This window comes from Anomalospiza imberbis, chromosome 15 (assembly GCF_031753505.1).
Source record: "Anomalospiza imberbis isolate Cuckoo-Finch-1a 21T00152 chromosome 15, ASM3175350v1, whole genome shotgun sequence".
Taxonomy (NCBI): Eukaryota; Metazoa; Chordata; class Aves; order Passeriformes; family Viduidae; genus Anomalospiza; species Anomalospiza imberbis.
Window position 1 is genome coordinate 18548949 of NC_089695.1, and position 22070 is coordinate 18571018.

Here is a 22070-nt window from a genome sequence, read left to right on the forward strand (position 1 = left end):
CTCCCTGACCCTCGGCTCGGGCTCTGGGCGGCTGCCATTGGTTGGCAGCGCGGAGCGGCACCTTCTGATTGGTGGTGGCGCGCGGCCCCGCCCCGGCCGTGCCCAGCAGGCTGCGCTGCGGGCGGTGCCGGGCAGGTCGCGGCGATGGCGGCGGTGTAGCTGGGAGCGGGCGGCGCGGGGCCACCATGATCATCGAGAGCGTAGACGCGCTCAAGTCCTGGCTGGCCAAGCTGCTGGAGCCCATGTGAGTCCGGGCGGGCGGGCCGGGCGGACAGCGCTTCCCGCGGGCCGGGCCCGGCCGAGGCGTTCCGGCCCTGCCCCCGGCCCAGGCCCGGCGCGCCCGGAGTGCGGGACAGCCCGGGCCCGAGGGACGTGCCGGGGGCCTTCTGTCCTACGACGTGCAGCGGAGCTGGAGAAGGATTTCGAGCACGAGTCTGATGAGCAGCAGGCGGGGGGGCTCAGCCTGGAGCAAAGGAGGCTCAGGGGGCCCTTGTGGCTCTGCACAACTCCTGACAGGAGGGGACAGCCGGGGGGTCGGGCTGTGCAACCAGGGACAGGGACAGAGGAGAGGGAACGGCCTCAGGCTGGGCCAGGGCAGGCTCAGGGTGGATATCAGTAGGAATTTCCCCATGGAAAGAGTGCTCAGGCACTGGAATTGCCCAGGGAGGTTTGGATCCCCATCCCTGGAGTGTCCAAGGAATTCCGGCCATGGCACTCGGTGCTCTGGGCTGGGGACAAGGTGGGGATAGGTTGAATTTGGTGGTCTGGGAGCACTTTTCCAATCTCTGTGACTCTATGTGCTCCCAACTGCTGCCCCAGCTGTGCTGTCAACTTCAGTCCCAGCTCTATCACCTCGGAGCAGAGGCTGCTGGAGGAGCTGACAAAACCAGGAATAACGTTGAAACTGTGGGATCTCTGCGTTTACATCCTGCTGCTGCTTGCAGTGGGAGTGGGACTGGGATGGAGTCAGCATGGATCCGGGTTGTGTCATGCATTTTGTGGGTTCTGATAAGTGGCTGCAGAGGGGTGCTGGGTTTGTGCTGGTCCCAAGCTCTGCAGTGCTTGAACACAGCTGGTGCTGGTGGTGCAGCACGGCGAGGGGTCAGTGAGTCTCACCAGGGGAAGCTGCTGCTCAGTGCCTGGCCAGACTTGGATCTCTCATGAAGTACAACCGAGGCCTGCGGGAAGAGTTTTAATTAGGTCTGCTCAGGTGCCATTGTTAAGTATTAGGCTTTTGGAAGTTCCTCACAACTTCCCTTTTCCCCTGTTACAATCACGGGTTTCTCTGGTGTATGGTCAAACCATGCTGAAAGTCTCTAGGCTGGAGCACAACTCCTGCTCCTTCACCTGCCCTGCCAGCTCCAGTCAGTGTCCAGCGTTCCTTGGGCATTTGAGCTGCACTGTGGCATGTGAGGCAGAAAATCAAGGAATTGGCCAGGGGGCCCTGACAGTCACAGGCTCTGTAGTGGCACTAGAGCGACAACACAGACTGGCTTGCCTGGAGGAGGGAACTCACCTTGTGTGCTCCTGTACCCCATAGTGGGATGGGTTGCCTGGGAGGGACTGACATAGGAGGAAGGAAAGGTGATGGTTGTGAAGTGAGGGATAGTTTCCTCTATTTGAAATTGAAGATTTAGAGTCAGTGGGTGACGGCCCCAGTGCATCACATACAGGTTATTTCTCTGTGTGTGCAAGAATTGTAAAATCTGTCAATTTGTGGTTTCTTTGTTCTTAATTGCTCCATTTACCCTGGCTTTCAGTGGAGGTTGGAGGCTATATGAGAGCAGAGCAACTTGGTTGCTTCTCATTGAGGATTTTTATTTCTGTCACCTGTTGCCCTCTGCTTGGCTTTTTGCCTTTTGCTTGTTTTCTGGATCTTTTTCTTACTTGAGATTATTTTGAGGTATGTATACTTCAGAATTTTTCTTTCTATTTCCAGAGTTACTGTTCTCAGAAAATACAAAATCTCCTCTTTAAATTCTTTTGGGTATTTTAGGTTTCTGCCCCCACCTGATATCTAGCACCTGCGCACTCTGAGAGGCCAAACAAGGAGCTGTAATTTAGTCACACTGTTACTCTATTTCATACCTGGGGTGCTCCTAATAGCTGAATAATGAGATCTAAAGCAATATCCAGTTTAAAGATAAGTGGTGAACTATCGCTGCACAGAGTTGGTGAGTTTGCTCTTTGTGGACCAGACGTGGGTGAGGCGAGAACCTGGGTCAGTAATTGCTGCCCTTTAGGTGTTCTACCAGCATTAAACGGTTACTGTAAAATATGGCATGGAAGTATGCTCGAGGAGGAAACCCCAGCACATCAGGACAGTCCCTGAAGCTGTGCAGAGCGTGTCTGTGTGTGTATTGAAAATAGACGTCCGAGACATCTTCTGAACTCTTTTATAACAATGTTTTAATTTTTAAACATAGTTTAATCCTTCTCAGTCCTTGTGCAGTGCCTGCCCTGGCCTGTGCTCTGCTGTGCCTGTAGAGCCATTCCAGGTGTGCTTGCTGGGCCAGGAGGAGGTTCAGCAGCAGTGGGTCTGTGTGGGCAAAAGAAAGGTGCTTTTCCCTCAGCAGAGCTCAGGAGGAGCAGAGAAGGGGCACCTTTGTCAGGTGTACTTAAGGGTTTCACAGGGCAACTGAAACTTTGGGCTGTGGTTGCAAAAAGCCCTTTGCTGGCTCCGTGGCCCCAGTGCAGCTGTGCTGCTGCTGGGTGTGAGTCCGGCAGCCCAGGGGGGTTGCAGGAGCTCTTGGGGGCTCCCCAGTGAGTGTGCCCCCATCGTGCAGCAGCCAAGCACAGTTCTCTCTCTCACTAGATGTGATGCAGACCCCTCAGCCTTGGCCAACTATGTCGTGGCGTTAGTCAAGAAAGACAAGCCTGAGAAGGAGCTGAAAGCTTTCTGTGCTGACCAGCTGGATGTGTTCCTGCAGAAAGGTGTGGTGGCCACGGCTGGCTGGGGGCTTCAGCTCTTGGCGGGAGGAGGGAGGGGAGTGCACCATTATTGCCTTCAAAATCCTTCTTGGTATCCATCAATATTTCATACCGAGTTTGAAGGAATCTTGTGATTAAAAAAATAATACTCATAAGATGAAGTCATGTAACTTGGACTTTTCACAGTGGGTGGGAGGGAATGTTCTTAAAGAAAAGCAATTTAATTTAAAGTGTCAGTTGTGTTGCCAGAAGCGTCTCTGCCAGGTGTTTGGTAACTTTTGAAAACCTGGTCCATGTTAATCCTTCAGATTGCTGGAAGCTTCACATGTGGCAATTTGCTTCACAGTCAAGGGTTTAAACACCTGAAAGTCTGACACTGTGCATTTCTTGTAATGTTGAACTGCTGATGAGGGTGTTGAAAATCATTTACTCTCATAAAAATTGCCATTAAGAGGCTGCTGAGTGTAGCTGATGGAACTTGTGGATAGCTGTGGACTTGTTCCTTGATCACAGGCACCAATCATGCTTGCCCCTTAGAACAGGAGAAGTCTCTGTTGCTGCCTGTGATACACCTGAGGAATTTCATTCTCTAAATGAACAGCCTCAGGTGCCACAAATGTAATTCCAGCTCCTTTAGTGGAGCTAATGCTCACTAATCTGAGGTGCTGCTGCTGCAAGCAGCCCACCTGGCTGACTGTTTTCAGGGTCTTCTCTGGTAAATGTAAGCGTGCACTTAATTGCATATGTAACAGTATTTTCTTGTGTTCTGTATCCTCAGAAACTTCAGGGTTTGTAGATAAACTTTTTGAAAGTTTGTACACCAAGAGTTACCTTCCTTCTGCTGAGCCCACAAAGGCAGAGGCAAAGCCTGCAGGGCAAGAGAAAGAAGAAGTCAAGGAGGAGGTAATGTTATTTATTCTGCCTGCCTTTTATTTTCAAATTAGCTCTCCTACATTTGTGAGGCAAAATGTGACAAAAAATGTACTCTATTGTGACTAGTGATCCCTGTGTCCAAAGAACCATGGAAGATGACTATTCAGACAAGAACATTTTACATCCCTTTGTAGAGTCTACCTTCAATTAAGCACTCAGAAATCCTATTCACAGCTCTGGTAATACCAGTGGATGATTACTCAGAAGGGTTTGAGAGGGGGAAGCAGCAAAAACATTTCCAATTTTGTATATTCTGTGAGGAATGAAAATTACTTAAAATGTTTTCTGTGGTGCTTAAAATCATTGAAATATGTCAGCCTCTGTATTGGAATAATTACTTTGGAAAGTCAGGTAGGGTTTGTTTGACACCAGTTTTACCTTGATTTTAAGTTCTGTTGGCAAAATTGAAAGCAATCGCATTTTTGAGAGAAGGTGACAAATAACGGCAGAAATTGTCAGTCAGCCAAACCCAGGTCAGCCCAGACAAATGCAGGTCCTTATTTAACTGACTGTGGTTCATCAACTGGTTTAAATTAAAGTTGCTTTTTACTTTTTTTTTCCCTTTTCTCTGATGTCCTTTTTTACCTGAGGATGTGATGCAGTTATGACAGTTTAGTAGCTTTGCTTATGGCAGTTCATAATTTGAACAAGACTTTCACTGTAAGAGCTTTCCCCTCTGTTCTCAAAGCACTGTCATAATTTATAGACAGTCCCATAGAACTACCTTCAGTTGACTTAACCAGTGCTCTGGTGAGGGCAGAGGAGGAGATTTGAGGGGCTGGAGGGGAGTGGCAATAAGCAAAAGAAGATATCTAGGACAGCTTTATGGGACAATGTTACACAATTCAGGACATTAATTACTTATTTTGACATCAGCAAGACCTTCACAATGTGTCATGAGGCTCAGTGTATGGTGTGATTCATACACACAGAGACCACTAAATAAACCACAGGTGGAATCACAGTGAGGTCAGGGCTGCAGGGGACCCCAGGTCCATGTGATACACCTTGTGCTAGGAGCTGGACTGCAGATGGAGCTCTCCAGAGCCCTGTCAAGCCAAGTCTTGAGTATTTCTGCCAGTTCTCCCCACATAATCCTGTTTTAGAAGGATGCAGGAAGCCTTCCTTTTGGTTTCAATTGGAACAAAAAGTCTTTTAAAAATTAGTGCATGTAAGTTTTTCCACCAAAATTTACAGTAACTTGTGAGCAGTGTGAAATGGCAACAGAAGTGCAGAATGGGTCAGTGGTTTGCAGTAGTGGTACAGCTGGCAGACTTCTGAACCTGCTGTGGTGGAGGCCAGCAAGAAATGTGAGCAGTTCCACCATGGGAGCAGGTTTTTGCCTTGAAGCAGTTATTTAAAATGTCAGCTAGTGACTTCCCTACCCGGAGAGGTGACTGCAGGCTTTGTGTTTAAAGGTTCAGGAAGTACCTCACTTGTAGAATTGCTTATGCTAAATAAGGAAGTAGAGTGGTGAGAGATCTTGTCCTTAATGAATCCTGTTTAGAAACAAAACATCAAAGTGGTTTTATTTAAGAGCATCTCTTCTGCAGAAAAAAAAAAAAGCAAGTTTGGAGACCAAAACTCTTCAACGGATTCTAGTGCTTGTTTGCTTGTAGTGCTTCAGTCCTCTGGGCAAGTAATACTTGAGTATTGTTTTCTTTGGGTTGCTGTCTGTAACTTGAACTACATTTTGGTGTCATTTTCTTAATTTTAAAAAGTGATACTCGTCCTTGTTTGGTAGTTGTGTGTTAAACAGAATTTTCAAGAGTCTGTTGAAGAAGAGCGGGAGAGCAGGAAGAAGAAGTATTCTAGTCCCCAGAGGAGCCGTGCAGATTCCAGTGAACAAAGGTTAGCTTTGAGCCACAATGTTAAGAATTTTTTCTGTTTTTGCTGTCAATTTTTGACTGTGTTTTTTACCTTGTAGGTAGTGATTTTTGGGAAAAAAATAGGGATTTTCTCCTTCCTTTGACTGTGATATGTTGTGCATATGCTGATCATGTGCATGAGGAAGTCTCCACAAGAAGCTGGCCTCTTGCAAAAGCAGCCAAATATTCTTCAAATTACAATTCCTAGGAATGTCATCAGTTCCATTGTTTCCCTTGTTACATAAATGAAGAACATTTTGGGGTCTGTAGTTTTTGGAGGCAGTTGTTCATGCCATGTCAGCATCACTTCTAAAGCCTGTTATGGTTTGAGCATTGTAACTGTCTCACCTTGCCAATTCCCACCTCGGCTTTCTGCAGACTAGTGAATCGGCTTTAAGATTCTGTACTTCTCTGTGTAATTTGTGAAATTCTGACTGGAGTGTTTCACAGCCCAAATGGATGGGAACGGTGAACAATATCTTTCCGTGTTGCAAGCTTCTTTTTCAATTTTGTTTCTCTTTTCACTGACATGTTCTACATCTGTCTTTCCTAGAACCAGAGAGAAAAAGCGGGATGATGGGAAATGGAGGGACTATGACAGGTACTATGATAGGAGTGACTTGTACAGGGAGAAGTCTGGCTGGCGCCGGGGCAGGAGTAAAAGCCGGAGCAAGAGCAGAGGGTTGAGTCGCAGCCGCAGCCGCAGCAGGGGCCGCAGCAAAGACCGGGATGGCAGCAGGAGTGGTGAGTACCCAGAGTGCTGCTTCAGGAGAGCATCCTATTGCAGTGACACGGGTGACTTCTGCATTCTGAATGATCTAGCAGGCAGGAGATGCCCTTGAGAAGGTGGAGGAAATTCTGATAGCTTTGTGTTCTTGAAATTATTAATTAAGATGCTGTTCTTCAGAGCAGAACAATTAAGGGGGTTGTTTTCTTCTTTGCTAACCTCTTAATTTATCCACAGGTGTATTCCTGTGGATAGCAGTAGCTCATATTTTTGTGCTGTGTGTTCTGACAAAGCTGTTGATTTTATTCTTTTTTTCCTCTTAAAGACTGAACTTATTGCAAAGCAGTGTTTCCCTCCTTCGTTTTGTTACTGTGTATTTTTTAGAGAAGGCTTCTTTGCGGTTGCAGGTGGTTACCATATGATTGTTCTTTTAGGGCTAGTTCAGGTCTGTCGGAAAAGTAAGTGGCACAGATTACAGCATTCTACGCACCTTGAGACCTCGTTAGTTAAGGGCAGAGGTAGGTTTGTTGTTTCAGGCTTTTGCCCTTCTTTCTCCTTTAAAAGAGAGCTGTAATCCAGAGTGAAATAAGTAGTAGAGGAATGAATGTACATTTTGCAGAGAAAACTTGGGTATTTCTGAAGTTAAACCCCTATTTACATTATATTTAGTTATTACTCCATTGGTAAGACCGAGCTCCTTCAAGAACAGTTCAATGTGCAGAATGCTGAATATTTCAGAGAATGTGTTATTATCTCTTACTCATGGCTCTGATGTACAGAGCGAAACATGAAGGCTGTACTCAGCTTTATTTTTTTTAAACAGAGCACCGAGAGAGAGAGAGATCAAAATACAAGAGTGAAAAAAATGATGTTGAAGGCTCATATAATCCGGTGTCCGCATCTCCCAGTAAATCCTCTGAACAGTATTCCTCTGCACAAGCTATTCCCAGTGCTGTAACTGTAGTTGCACCTGCGCACCACCTTGAAGGCACCACAGAGAGCTGGTCAAATTACTTCAACAATCACAGCAATCCCAGCTCATTCAGCAGAAACCCTCCTCCTAAAAGAAGATGTCAAGATTATGATGGTAACTGTTCCTTAGTTTTCAGTTTCATGCCTTATTTCAATGTTTTTGTGACTTTTTTTTTTTAGGTATTCACTAAATGCGAGCAGCAAGTCACACTGCGGCAGCGTGTGATGTGTACCTTGTATGTAACAGGTGCAGAGATGCCCTTTATTGTACTGGAGAAATAGCTAGTCTTACTGCAAGCAGTTTGCGTGTGCTGTGGCAGTTGCTGGATAAGAACATACGGAGTTTTTTCACAGTTCTCTATGTGCTAGACAAATACCTCAACCACTGGCAGTCCTGGTGCAGATTGCAGTGTGTGTGTGTTTAAAATAAATCACAGTACTTCTGACTTTTTTTTCCACAGCTTTTATGATGAATGCATGTAAGTTTGTATGCTTTTATGAAAGATTGTTCTAATTTTAATTATTTTGTGAAACCTTACCTTACAATATAGTAACGTATCAGTGGATGCATGTTTTCTTTAGTAAGAAATTCCGTGAAAACCTGAAATATTATAAATCGCTGAGAACTACTGCATGTATTTTCTGTTTTGCAGAGCGAGGCTATTGTGTCCTTGGTGATCTCTGCCAGTTTGACCACGGAAACGATCCTTTAGTGGTAGATGAAGTTTCCTTGCCCAGCATGATCCCGTTCCCGCCACCGCCGCCGGGGCTGCCACCACCGCCGCCGGGGCTGCTGCTGCCACCGCTGCCGGGGCCGGTGCGCGGCCTGCGGCTGCCGGTGCCGCAGCCCCACCCGCAGCCCCCGCCACCCGTCGTGCTGCCCGTCCCACGTGAGTCACGGCAGCCCAGCCGCGGGGTCAGCTGCAGCCCCTCTGCTAGCAGGGAGCTGTTCAGAGCAGTGCCCAAAGAATTCTGAATATTCAGCTGGTAAACCGTGGTGTTCCTAGCGCTGCAAACTGAATTAAATTGGGTGGGGGAGTGGAGTTGGGGATCTTTCAGCTCACCTCAGTGGTAGTTGGTGGTGATTGGATTGGTCACTTACACTTACTAGCCAGGTTTTTTCCTGCTGTAATGCAAGAAATGTTGTGATTCGGTCTCCTAGAGGTTCTAATAAAGATCTAGTGTTGGTGCTACATTATCTACCACTAGAAACCAATACATTATTGGGCCATTTAAGAGCTTTCTTAGCTCAGCAGTGATCTGAGATGTTGAGCCTTTTGTGTTATCCTACTGCATCTTCTAAACTCTATGAAGAAATAGCATATTAGGGGTATGCTTACTCTGCTTCAGTGCTGTTTATTCCAGGGACAAAATAAATGCTGTGATAATTGTGTCCAATATCAGCAATTTTGGGATGAGGAATAATTTGATACAGGACTAACCTTAAACTTTGCGTGAGCCCGTTAGCGGGTGGAACTGACTTGCTGTGAGAGAACAGACACTGCTCAGGATGGGCTGTGTAGTGTCACTTGGGGTCCTTTTTGATCATACAGTTAGTAGGAATGTCTGTATGGTACATGGGGAAACCAAAGCACAACCAGCTAGAGAAATTCCTTGTCTGGGAATGCCTCTTGCCCTGCAGTTCTTGTTTCAGAACTGCAATCTGAATGCTGCTGAAGTGATCTCTTGCTCTGAGCAAGCCTTGGCTCCCTGGTAGAGCTGAGGGAGGAGCTGCTGTGGTTAAGGCATCGCTAGCACTAACAAACCACTGGGGAAGAAAAGACATTTCTTTCTTTTCCCTTAAAGCTTTGTTTCTCCTGAGAAAGGGAAAAGGTGTTGGAATCAGAGTAGCTTATCTGAACAGGCTTCTCAGTTTAATGTTACTGAGGTGGGATTGGACATATGTACAACCCTGACCTTGCTCAAAGCAAGGCATAAGCACAGCACTGAATTGTTTGCACGTTTTGCCTTTAGCTGTCAGCGTGTGATGTGTTCTGTGGTGTTGTTGCAGGACCACCTTTAACACAGTCCAGCTTGATAAACAGTCGTGACCAGCCGGGTACGAGCGCAGTGCCCAGTCTTGCACCCGTGGGAGCAAGGCTGCCTCCTCCTCTGCCTCAGAACCTGCTCTATACAGTGTCAGAACGTAAGCAAATGCCTTTTGGTTTAAATCTGTTCGATGGAAACATTTTAAATTTTCTCTGTTGATGTGTGAATAGAAATTATGATCTGTCTTCCCCCAATATGTACAAATCTAAAAAGAAGTCTGATGCCTCTCCCTGGGTCAGCCCCTCATCCATTCTGGGATGGAATGGCAGCAATGCTCTCCCCTGATCTGAGGAGGAGCACTGTAGGGAGCTCTGGGCTTCATGTGCTCGCAGCAATCCCATTGTTGCATGAGAAATGTTCCTTTCATCTTCAAGCCTTTCAGTAGGACATAGTAGGTGAAAGATATATCTGCAAACCTGTAATTGCTCTTTAAGTTAGGCTTTATTACTCTCCAGTTTGGACTAATACAGATGAGAGCTTTTTTTTTTTCTAGCTGTGTGTCACAATTGTCTGTACAGTCTTCATAGACATCAGTGCTTTTTCTTTTCTTTTTCCAGAATCACCCTGATTCTAGCTTTCTTAAAGTTGTTACCTTTCACTGGACACATCCCTCTTCCTTAACAGAGCTCAAAAATTTTAAAAGTATGTTTTTACGAGGGAAAATAGCAAAAATATCTGGAAAGTCCTAGATTGCTCAATTTAAATACAACAAAATTTATTTCTTTGATAATTAAAGGATTAATGGCATTCTAGATGACCAAAATAAGATAATTAAATGTCAGTGTTTTATAATATTGTCATCTGGGGCTTTTTAACATAAATATTCTGAATTTTATTCAAAGAGAGAATCTAGTTCAGTTCATGATCCATGTCATTTTATTTGTAACTTCTGTGCTTTTCAGAACTTGAGACACTCAAATTTCTTACTAGATAATCTGTTCAGTTATCCCCAAGTCCTGTCGGGTGTTCAGGTGTCACCCTCTGATCCTTTCAGCTCCAGAACTTCTAATGGGTGATTGTGCTCACAGGCCTTCACAGTAATTCTGTTCTCCAGAACCTCTGAGGAGATTCTCATGTCCTGTTCTTGGACTGTTGTGGTAACAGCTGCTGGTTGCCTTCTTGCAGTCAATCATGTTCTAAATCAGAGAAGAGGAGCTTGTGGTTCTGCTCCTTTGAGGTTTGAGAAAGTTCTTGTTTTACAGTGTCAGGCTCTGCTGTCAGTGTGGATATTGTGGGGCATCTGCTTTTAACTGTAGAGTTGTCTTTGTTGGTGCAGAATACTGAGATTTTGGAGGCATTCATGTCTGTCAGATTCCCTTGTACAGGCATTTCTTTTGTTCCTGTGGAGGCTCTTCACAGAGTTCATTCACTCTAGTTCTTGTACAGCTTTTCCATTAAAAAGTAAAAAAAAATGTGTTATTCCCAATTTGGACCTTGGGCTGGAGGAGCAGTAGGAGTCAGTTGTCATCTTGTATTCGTGCAGTGACCACTTCTAATGGAAACAGTCATTAGTACCTTACCTAAGCTAGGCAGCTGATTTCACTCTTACATAAAGAGAGTTCAGTAGGTAAGTATTGGTTCCATTACCTCATTTCTCAGCTTTCTTTGATTGAAATAATTTAAGTATGTTCTTCACCTAAAATTCTTTTCTGAAGAGGGCCAGACTGTTGGGCAGCAAAGGCTGAAAATCTCTTTGCATCTTAGACTCTACAGTATAAATGCTGAAACCAAAGGCTGTGTTGCTGCCCTTAAAACACGGCCAGATGTTGTGCACGCTGTCACACAGACACCTCAGGCCTTTCCAGGCAGTGGATCAGCAGTACTCTGTGTTGTGACCTGTGTGCTTTGTACAAACAGTACCAGAATAAAAACCAAAAGAGAATGTGTCCAGATAGGCTAGGCCTGGAATTCAGGTGAGGGTTTGCAATGGCTGCACAGGTTGGCTGTACGACCTCTCTTCTCTTCATCCAAGACACCTTCTGACTCTTGGACATCTCTGCACTTCCTTAAAGGAAAATTAACCCCGAGTCTTAAACTCACTTGAAAAATTCTGTCGTTTCTCTCCTTTTTTTGTAGATACATATGAGCCAGATGGCTATAACCCTGAAGCTCCTAGTATTACCAGTGCTGGTAGATCTCAGTATCGGCAGTTCTTTACAAGAGCACAAATGCAGCGTCCAAATCTAATTGGCCTAACATCTGGGGAGATGGATACAAACCCTCGAGGTAGGAAGGGTTCTGGTCATTGCTGTTGCTATTTTTGTCCAAGACCGTCAACACTTTTCCCTCTTTTCAGGCTGAAAGCACTAGTTTTTCTCACTGATCTAGTGTTTCTGAGATTTTTTTTTTTTTACATTTCTACCTTTTTAAAGTGCTAACATGCCCATATTAAAGTCAAAGCAGCCTTTTTGATTAAAAATAACCACTTGCTTGGGAATGCTACAGGGGTTTTGTTGGTTGGTTGGGGTTTTATTCCTCTTAAGCCTGTGAAGGTATTTTCCAGGTACTGGTAGCTCCTAGAAAGAAAAATGGTGCCTAAAGATAGATTTAGCAGCACAGTCTGCAGACTGCTTTTGGTCAGCTGAGGGCACAGAGGTGATGATCGAAGCTCCTTGCCTTGGCTGTTGTGATGGTAGTGAAGAAGGGAGCTGCCATGGCATGTTTTGGTGCTTCATGCTCTGACTCTGTCAGCCAAGTGTTCTCTCTGAAATGAACATCGCAGGTATCATTCCAATTTCCCGGCTGATGGGAATCCCAGTCTGCACTTACATAATTCCTAGCCCCTGCCTGAATGGATGTGGCTGCTGTCTCTTAGTGGTGATGTATACAAAGCATCTTTTAGGGAAGGGCACAGGTCAAGGCTCTTGAGAGTTTAGTTGGAGTAGCAAAACTTTCTTTCTCCCTTGTGTTTTCCTGCCCTGATTCTTAAAACCAAAGATGTTAAGTTTTGGATTTTATTGTTCTACTTCAGTATTTCTTACTCAGTAGATAGGAAAGATTTTTTTTTTTTTTTTTTAATTTCAGTATTTCTTTCCAATACTCATCTCATAAGGAATATGGTTAAATATTATTGTAGAAATTGCTGTTTACATCTTAATGACTGTCACAGAGGCAGGGTTGGGGCTTAATTGAGAGCCCATCCCAGGGGTAAGGCAGGGGTGAGTGCTCAGTGGTAGGGCCTCACACAACATGTTTTACTGTCTTTGTCACAGGTGTGAAAGGTTTGCTCTCAGATCATCCTCCAAAGTGAGGATGCCATGCCCAGAAATGCCCAGTCTCTGTTCTCACCAGTGTAACCAGCAGAGCCCTGGCTTATATAAAAGCCATAGAAATTAATGTATAACTCAGACTTCTTTTTAGGGGTTGAATGTTTGGCATTCACAGGGGACTAACACGAAGGGCATAATCTTGAAAAGGTTGCAAATAAATTTCTAGAAAACTTTGTGTTGGTACAATTTGCTTCAAACTTTAAATCTAGTGTCTTAAAAGAGTGCTTAGTTAACAGTTTGTTGCTGAAACCTGGCTGGAGGGCTGGCAGTGGGATAGCAGTGGAAAGAACGGGTTCTTGGTTGCTTTTGGGTTGCTTTTGCTGTCAAGGGTTCACACAGGGCAAGCTGGTTTTTAATTCAGCCTCTGCCCAGTGCAGAGCTCTGACCTAATGCCTGGGCATCCACCCGTGGGCTCTTTTCGTCCTTTTCTGTTTTGTTGGGATTTGGGGTTTTCTTTTTTCTTTCTCTCCCTTTCCTGCAGAATCTGAATTTTTAGTACCTGAAAAATGAAGTTTTAGCTTTGTTTTTTCAAGTTAGTACTTGCCTTAAAGGTCAAAACCCATCCCTCCCAGCTGGACCATGTGTATTTCTCTCAGGATGTTTAGTTAGGCTAGGGAATGATCTGAATGATTTTGTTCAGAAACAAAACTGACCAATTTGATAAAGTCATCCCGATGTTTATGTTTTTAATCTCAGTTCTGTTTTGCTGTGTGAAAGCTTTTCCATGTATGATGGAATAACACAGGCCTTTTTCCTTCCCTCCAGCTGCCAACATTATCATCCAAACTGAACCTCCCATTCCCATTACAAATAACAGCAGCAATGTCACTAGAGTTGTCCTGGAACCAGACAGCAGGAAGAGGTCTCCAAGCAGCATGGAATGTCCGCCATTGAAGAAACCCTGGCTGGGAAAGTAAGAGTTAGCTACAGATGTTAATTCAAACGTACTCGATTGCTGTTAGTGCTGTTAGCATTGCTATTCACCACTCTGTAATTTGGGATGGTTGGGTCAGAAAGTCTGTGTCCCCATGATATGGAGACTAAACATGGGGCTGGGGAAGCTCTCTTTTGTTAGTGTCTAGAGGGTGTACTTTTTATAGGAAAAATGCAATTTAGATGTATGTTAACATTTGCTGCCTTACTTAGGCACACATATACTTATCTGAACTCTTCCTGTTCTCCTTTTCTCTAGGCAAGTAAATAACAACCAGAATAAGCCGGGGTTTTTGAAAAAGAATCAGTATACTAATACAAAATTAGAAGTTCGAAAAATTCCACCAGAATTGAACAATATTACACAGCTCAACGAACACTTCAGCAAATTTGGAACTATTGTAAACATTCAGGTAAAAAAAAACAGTCCAGTTTTATGTCTGTGTGTGGGTATTTTATTTTCCCTGAAGCCTGCTTGAATACTGCATAGTTTCTTTGAGAAATCTTAGTGAAGACAAATTGGGAGAGGAGGTAATCAAGTTCAGAGAAACCTTTTCTTGGTCTACTGTGTATTATTATCTTAATTCTGTAAAATATTCTGCCTTCATGATGCCTAATTACATTTGAAAGGCTGTCAGGTTTAACAGTGTTTAGAAAATCCTAAGAAATCAGGGCGACATAAACCAACTCAGGTTTTTGAGCAACTTGTGTATAAGTTTTGAAAGATATGATCTGACATTTTGTCTTATATGACAGTCTTATGGTATTTGATGGTCAGGATTTTGACAAGGATGCTACAGAAGAGTCTTTGTCTGCTTCAGTTTGTTACCACTTTGGCCTCCTAGAACTGGCTCCAACTCAGAGGTGTCCTTGCCTTGTAAAAAACAGAAAAAACACTTAAAAATAGTAGTTAAAATAACATTGAATTGCCATTTATTTTTCTAGGCAAAATGGTTGCCTTTCAAGTCCTCAGTTAGAGGTCTAAATAAGAGGCAGATACCTGGGAGACCTCTGTATTTCTTGATAACTTTGTCTTAGCCCAAAAACTATTGTGGTGCTTTCTGTACCTCTCTAATGAAATAATGTATTTCAAACATACTATCTCAATCACTACACTAGAAAGTGCAAGGTACATCTTTATTGCTGTGATACTAATTTTCAGGGGAAAAGATGCTTATTCAAGACTTTGAGATGCTGCTGCATTGAAGGTGTGGTGAGGCTTTGCACTGTGCACCCTCGGGCAGCACTTGTCCTTTAGGAGGCTGGGATAGAGAACCTTTGGGTCAGCACCAGTGGTACCAGACATACCCAGGGGCACTGCACAGTGCTCTGAATACATGATGCTGTTGGTGGAGGAGTCTTATTCGTTCATTCGTCTATTTATTTGAATGGGTATAGACTTTGCTGCAAGTACATGTAAAGTTTGCCAAAAGCTACTTTGCTTTAATTACATAGAATGTCTTACCAGTGTTTTGAGCTGTTGATACACTGGATGCTCAACTCATCTTTGCATGTCATGTGCAGATGGGTTTGCTAATGGCTGAAATGTTTTCTTCCTTGAGAAATAAAGCATTTGTGAACTTTTGCTTTAGGTGGCTTTCCAGAACGATCCTGAAGCTGCTCTCATTCAGTACTTGAGCAACGACGAGGCAAGGAAGGCCATTTCCAGCACGGAGGCAGTGCTGAGCAATCGGTTCATCCGGGTGCTGTGGCACAGGGAGAGCGAGCAGCAGCCCCCGTTGCTGCAGCAGCAGCAGCCGCCGCCCGCCCCGCAGGCCCTGCAGCACCTGCAGCAGCAGGCCCTGGCCACGCCGCCTGCCGTCACCGTGCACAGCAGCCTGGCCAAGGTACGTGCTGTCGAGGGGCTCAGCAGCGAGCACAAGTGGCTGCTGCTGCACAGAAGTAAAGTGTCTGACCTTGATGTTTTCAAATCTGTGGATACACAGGTGATGAACAAACCCCTGGCATCTGGTGCCTACGTCCTTAACAAAGTCCCAGTGAAAAGGCGCCTTGGAGCAGCGGGTGGGAGCCAGCCTGAGCTCAGCCAGCCCGGGGCTGGGGTGGAGGAGTCTCAGGTATGTTGGGAGTGGACCATGGTCGTGTACGACTTTAGCTTGTCAGCCAGGAAGGGACAAGCAGAGAGAACTTGTGAATTGTTCCCACTTGGTTCTGTTCCTTTTCAGTAATGTTTCATGCAGCCATGGTCAGTCACTTCTTCCTCGCTTCATCAGCTGTTTATATGGAATAGGGACAATGGCTTCAGAACTGTCAACTACAACACTATCAGTGTTGTAAATAGCATAAAATATTTTTTAGCAGTGTTTGATATCAAACAAGTCTGACAACCTGTATGTGAGACCAGCCTTTTGATGACAAATGCTATGGCTCTCCCAGTAATTTTTGAGCTTTTGCTGTGCTTTAACAGCAGTGTTAGAAGCTTAGAGAGTATTTGTACCCGGAGTTCAAGCCAATAAGTGTTCAAGTCACACTGATACCATAGTGCAGCATGTGTTCTGGGCCATGGGGAAGTCCTTTTAAGAAAGGAAGCATGGAGTGGCTTTTGCTGCCTTACTTGATCAGAAAGTGGGATGTTGGGCTGGAAATGTGGAGCTGAAACTAAGGCAAGGGCAGATCATCACCTTCAGCGGTGTCCTGGTGGGATTCAGGATGCAAAGGGAGTCTGCCATGGGGCAGGAAAGACAGTATCTTTTTCAAAAATCCTTTTAACTGGACTGATGTCTTCATCCATGTGTTTTAATTGCCTTGGTCTTTCTGCCTCCTTGCACAAATCTGGACATCTGAGTTGGGGTTTCAGGGAACATGATCTGTTGAAGTTCCCTGCTGGTACATCACGGTCACTTTGAAATATTCCATATTTTACTGTGTGTTTTTTACTATTTCAGATATTTCCTGCTTCTACAAGCCACTCAAAAATGGTTTACAGTTCTCCAAACTTGAAGACAACTCTGAAGTCTGGTGCAGGATCTAAACCTCATGATGTGCAAGAAGCCCTTAAAAAAAAACAGGTACTTAATGCTTGATGGCTGCCTGACAGTGTAAGGAGCAAAGTGCTTTAAATGCAAGGTTTGATGGGCAGCTGAAACCTCAGCCACTCCTCTGCACCTTTATATGTGGGTGTGGAGCTGGGCCTCATTATGGGGCAGTCTTGCAAACACACCTTGGGGTAATCGTGTGTGGAGTGTCCTTTGGGGCTGTCTCACTTGATGCACTTGGCCATGTTGGGTTTTCTGGATTTAATCTCTGCAGGTATGAGACACTTGCATGACAGTGCACGCAGTATATCTCTTAAGAGGTGTCTGAAAGGGGCAAAATGTTAGTAAAGTACCTTACAGCAGGAAATTAGGATTTTATTTAATTTTTATTTATTGAATCAGCTGCACTTCATACTTGTGCTTTTTGCAGACGGTACTTTTGGTTGTGGATTTCACTTCCATAGCTTGAAGAGGACAATATGATCTGTATGAGTACATATATGATCTCTATGAGTACATACAATGCTAGACTGCTTTTTACTGATTGAAAGAATTTTCTCCTCTTATAGGAGGCAATGAAACTCCAGCAAGATATGAGGAAAAAGAAGCAGGAGATGTTAGAAAAACAAATAGAATGCCAGAAGGTAAGTCTGGCATGTGGCTAGTAAATACATTCTGATTTTGTACATACCTGTACGTTGAGGGCTGGTTTTCCTGGAATTTTATGTTCCTGTTCTTTTACTCTTGTACAGATGTTGATATCCAAGCTGGAGAAAAACAAGGCCATGAAACCAGAAGAGAGAGCAGAAATTATGAAGACTTTAAAAGAACTAACAGGAAAAATATCTCAGTTAAAGGATGAATTAAAAACTTCATCTACAACCTCCACACCATCCAAATTGAAGTCCAAGACAGAGGTATTTATTGTGCAACACACTTGCCTGCTTGGGTTTTTTAGCTAATTCTATTAATATGTCATAAAAATGCAACAGCATTAGATCAAAACACTTGCAACTGGCATTTTAATGTGAGTGATAACCATGGACAAACAAGCCATGGTTGAAGGAGCCCCATGACCTAGTTTTGCTTGTAGCTCATTCTTGTATGTTCCAGTTCTAAAGCAGAGAATTCTGGGCCCTTCAAAAAATGGAGGGGACCACACACATGCAGAGGCAATTAAAACAAAACTGAATATAGAGAAAAGTATGGCTATTGTGTCCTGATCTTTCTGTATCATTTCTGCTGAAGTGGAATAAAACATTACAACTGTGCCTTACAGTTCTGCCGTTTCCTTCTGTTTTCTCTTCCCACCTCTTTTCTGCCAGGCACAGAAGGAACTGTTGGATGCAGAGCTGGACTTCCATAAGAGACTGTCCTCTGGAGAGGACACAACCGAGCTGCGGAAGAAGCTCAATCAGTTACAGGTGGAGGTGAGCTGGTCTGCACTGCTACTGTTAATGAGTTTGTGAGTGCTGGGTGTTTCAGATCCTCTCACCGGGGGATGGCTGTGTTCTTTTCCCAGGCTGCCCGCTTAGGCATCTTGCCTGTTGGTCGAGGAAAGGCAGTGGCAGCCCCAGGAAGGGGCCGTGGCCGGGGCCGTGGGGGCAGAGGACGGGGGATGCTGAACCACATGGTGGTGGATCATCGGCCCAAGGCACTCACTGTGGGAGGCTTCGTTGAAGAGGAAAAAGATGAATTGTTACAGCACTTCTCTGTAAGTGTGGCCTGTAAATTAATACACGTTTCCTTTACTGCTATAAAATCAAGCTCATCTTAGCATAGCAATAAATCTGAGCTTTTGCCCAAAAATACAAGTGCTACAATAGTGATGGGAGTCCTCTGGCTCTCGCTTTTCTGTCCAAAAAATCAGATTTTAGTGTCACTTTAGTACACTACAATTGTACCACGTGATTATGGAAGTGGAGGAGAACATTACTGCCAGTGCTAACGAACTTTTCCTCACAGAAATTTGGAGATATCGAAGATCTTCAGGAAGAGGATTCCCCATTAAGTGTTGTTGTAACTTTTAAGTCCCGCTCAGAAGCTGAGAATGTAAGTAGAATCGTGGATATATTTTTTCACATATCTAAAATAAGAATTTTTAACTACTTGTGTCTACTTTTGTATTTTAAAATTTCAGAGGCTTTGATCCCTTAGTTTGAGCTTGATGGTGCTTGGTGCTGCTGCAGGTAGTGCTGCTGAAGGGGAAGTGCCTGCTGGTGGTCTGAGCAGTGACACAGGGCTTTCCCTGATAAAGCTGCATGTCCCTGGCAGTTAGAGCTCTGCTCATCCTCTCACAGTGCCGGGGCAGGAGCAGGGTTTGGCAGATTTGGGTGTGGCTGAAGTTGCTCTTGGAGCACTGAAGTGGGTGATTGTGGTTTATATATCTGAGCTCTTCAAACTTGCCTCTGTACCACATGCTCTGGGCTGGCTTGTTGCTGATGTTAGAAGTTCTTTGCTTGGTCCTCTCTCTGAAAATGTGTTCATTTAAACACGACCCAGGCTGCTAACCAGGGATCCCGGTTCAAGGACCGTCGGCTCCAGATCTCGTGGCACAAACCCAAGGTACCTTCTGTGTCCACAGAAGTCGAGGAAGAGGAGTCTAAGGAAGAGGTATGGAAATCTCTTAATAAACTGATCATTCTTACTGGAATATAATAGCCGAGAGCTCTTAGGATACAGTTTCCTGTGTGCTGAAGAAAGTTCATAATAGATGTTTTTACAAACCAGGAACTGAACTGGTTTTGAATAGTCAGGTACATTTCCCACATTTTAATACAGAGAAAATGGGGGGAAAAAGACGCTTTGTGGATGGGCTGTTAATTTTTCAGTGGTGTAAACAAGCTTCAGGTTCTGTATGTGCAGGCTGCAAAGCCTTTTCCTCCTCACTCTTCATGCTCTCCTCTAGGAGAAGTTGTGTGTTCTTCCCTGTAATTCACCTTAACAGCTTAAGCTTTTAAAGGTTATTTTGTTGTGGCATTTAACAGAAAAATTGTTTAGGAGAGGGTGAGTGGTGAGTATTCCTGCTTCCTCTGAAGCTTTGCTCTCTTTCTCTTTCCTGACATGAGGCTGCTGTTCTTCTGCTGAAACTGTTTGGATGTAACCGTGTGAGTTTGAGAGACACTAACACCTGCACCAGATACCAGTACAGCTGGTGCTGTGAGCTGGGATGTGTCCCTGGGCATAGCTTGGAACTTGTGTCTGAAAGTTCGTTTGTTTCCTTCCTCCAGGAGACTGAAACCTCAGATTTATTTTTGCACGAAGATGATGATGATGATGATGAAGATGAGGATGAATCCCGTTCTTGGAGAAGATGAAACTTGATGTTCGAAATGTATAATTTTAGGAATATAGTTCAAACTACATCTTTTAAACGTTTATTTAAGGAAGTTGATGAGCCAAAAAGAGCTTTACTTTCTTTTCAAACCACAAAATTTACCATGAGCAGTTTGGTATGAAAACATTTGGGACACAGAGCTGTGAGACTGAGCTAGCCAAAGGCCCAGGAACTTCTTACAGGATTATCAAGCTCACCAGGGTGGTGATTTTTTTTCTATTTAAGAAGGATAAAAACGGGGGAGGGGGTTGGAAATCAGTATTTTCTTGCCCTCTTTTTGTGTCACCTGTATTATCTTGTTTTGGGTTTTTTATAATGTGATTGGTTTGTTAGTTTATAATTGAAAAGATATTACAGGTTTTATTTAGCAATATTAAGGGGTTAGGGGAAAAGACAAACTTTCATTAAATATTATGAAAGAAAAACTGGCCTCATTTGCTCGTTGAAAAAAGGGAGCATTTTATTTCCTGTGGAGTCTCATGTCGTAGGAATTATTTGTGGCTAGATTCCTAAATCATTTACTTCAGTATGTGTGACAGCCACACTATCTCTCTGTTGTGCCGCTTTTTGTGAGAGGAGGTAGAAGAAACAATTTACCAGGATATTGTTATAACATTGTCCAGTTCCCTCTGTTTCTCCAAATTCTGCTTCACAGAAAACATCAGCAGGAGCACACACTGGAGTGGATTTTCACTCCTCCTTGATTTCCTTCTGTCATTTCAGTGTAAGGCTCAGTGTAGGTCAGGCTGTTTATTGCATTTCAGTATTTGTGAGCAAGAATGGAAGGAGTTCCAGTCTTCCTCAAAAGCAGCTAAAGTGGCCCCTGTCTACCAGCCAGGAGCAACTCTCCTCTCCCTGTTCCCAGCTGTGTTCCAGGCAGAGCCCCGTGGGGTTCAGAGCAGGGTGGGTTCAGAGCAGGCTGGGGTTCAGCCCTCAGGACTGGGGTGTCCTGCTTCGCCTGGCCCCAAACCAGGCTCCAGTGTCCCAGGGCTGTTCAGGGCTGGTGTGCAGTGGCTCTCCCTTGTGTCCCAGGGCAGTTCTGCAGACGTGTTCCCTTCTCGGTGCCTCTCTGCTGTCCCTGTAACCCAGCAGGGCTTGTGCTGAGCCAGGGGCTGGGCTGGCTCTGGGCTCTCTGGCTTGTGGCTGGGGCACCCAGCAGCACCTTCTCTGACTGCCCACTTGCCCTGGCCACTCCTCAACACGTTTTTTGTGCATTTCTACACAAAGTCGGCACTATGGCCATGCACGGCACTCTTCTTCTTGAACGATTGCCTGTGTAGGCCCCAGTAATTCCTGACTGAAGGACAGAATCTACCGAACCCTTTACTTGCCTGTAGCTCTGAGTGTGGCCAGGGCAGGTGCTGAGCACCCTTTGGGATCACAGCCCTGCTGACTCTACCCTTTTGCTGTGGTGAGGTATCCAACTTGTGTAATGTCCTGTTTCTTGTCAACTGAAGGGAATGTCTCCAGTATTCTGTCTCTTTCCAAACCTCTCCTCTTCCTAGAATTGGGACTGTCCTGCTAATGCTGAGACTAAATTCCAGGCATGAAGAAATGGAGGAGAAACCCACCCCCATGAACTTACAAGAATGTCTTGCTCTTCTCCCATCACCTCTAGGGGTTTTAATGTCTGTGGCACAGTGTGTATCTTGAGAAGTCCATTGCAGCAAACATGTCCGAGTCCTGACAACTTAAAAAAGGAGAGAGGGATCAAAAGGATTTATATATTTTTTTGTACAGAGTTTTTTCTTAAACTGTATAATTTTGTAAATATTTTGCTTTTTTGTGTACTAAAATTACCGGCGTATAGATTTCAATAAGAATTGTTGTATTTTTGTATTTGGAAAATGAAAATTACAGTGGATTAATTAAGCTGTAAGAAAAACTGCAGTAGCCTTCGACACACACAGAATGGATTCCTTTTCATATGGTTTTAGCTCTGAAGTGACACTGGGGTGGCACCTGTGGCAGGACCGGGGCCGAGGGAGCGAGGGCCATCTCTGAGAGCTGCACACAATTGCAGTTTGCCCTCCCAGTCCCCCTGGCAGGCTGGCCTGA

General features: G+C 44.6%; 1 protein-coding gene and 1 long non-coding RNA gene across 4 annotated transcripts; one reads left to right on the top strand and one right to left on the bottom strand.

Moving 5' to 3' along the window:
- The first annotated feature begins 104 nt into the window (after window positions 1-104).
- RBM27 (RNA binding motif protein 27) lies at window positions 105-20437 on the top strand. 3 transcript variants are annotated; one of them, XM_068206267.1, is made up of 22 exons: window positions 106-244; window positions 2816-2934; window positions 3710-3834; window positions 5609-5715; window positions 6286-6476; window positions 6894-6977; window positions 7283-7546; window positions 8085-8321; window positions 9443-9577; window positions 11557-11706; window positions 13515-13662; window positions 13942-14095; window positions 15275-15529; window positions 15629-15757; window positions 16586-16708; window positions 17245-17319; window positions 17428-17592; window positions 18001-18105; window positions 18198-18389; window positions 18641-18727; window positions 19178-19288; window positions 19906-20437. In XM_068206267.1, exons 1-22 carry the CDS (start codon window positions 186-188, stop codon window positions 19990-19992), a joined length of 3102 nt encoding a protein of 1033 aa, XP_068062368.1. In that variant the 5' UTR covers window positions 106-185; the 3' UTR covers window positions 19993-20437. The 3 variants fall into 3 exon arrangements, with proteins under 3 accessions (XP_068062370.1, XP_068062368.1, XP_068062369.1); XM_068206269.1 differs by lacking the exon at window positions 11557-11706 and having other exon boundaries at window positions 105-244; XM_068206268.1 differs by lacking the exon at window positions 6894-6977.
- Window positions 10879-11469, bottom strand: LOC137483293 (uncharacterized). The gene is made up of 2 exons (XR_011004416.1): window positions 11068-11469; window positions 10879-10919 (listed from the first exon to the last, which is right to left on the bottom strand). It is a non-coding gene; the product is annotated as an uncharacterized lncRNA (long non-coding RNA).
- Window positions 20438-22070: the final 1633 nt, after the last annotated feature.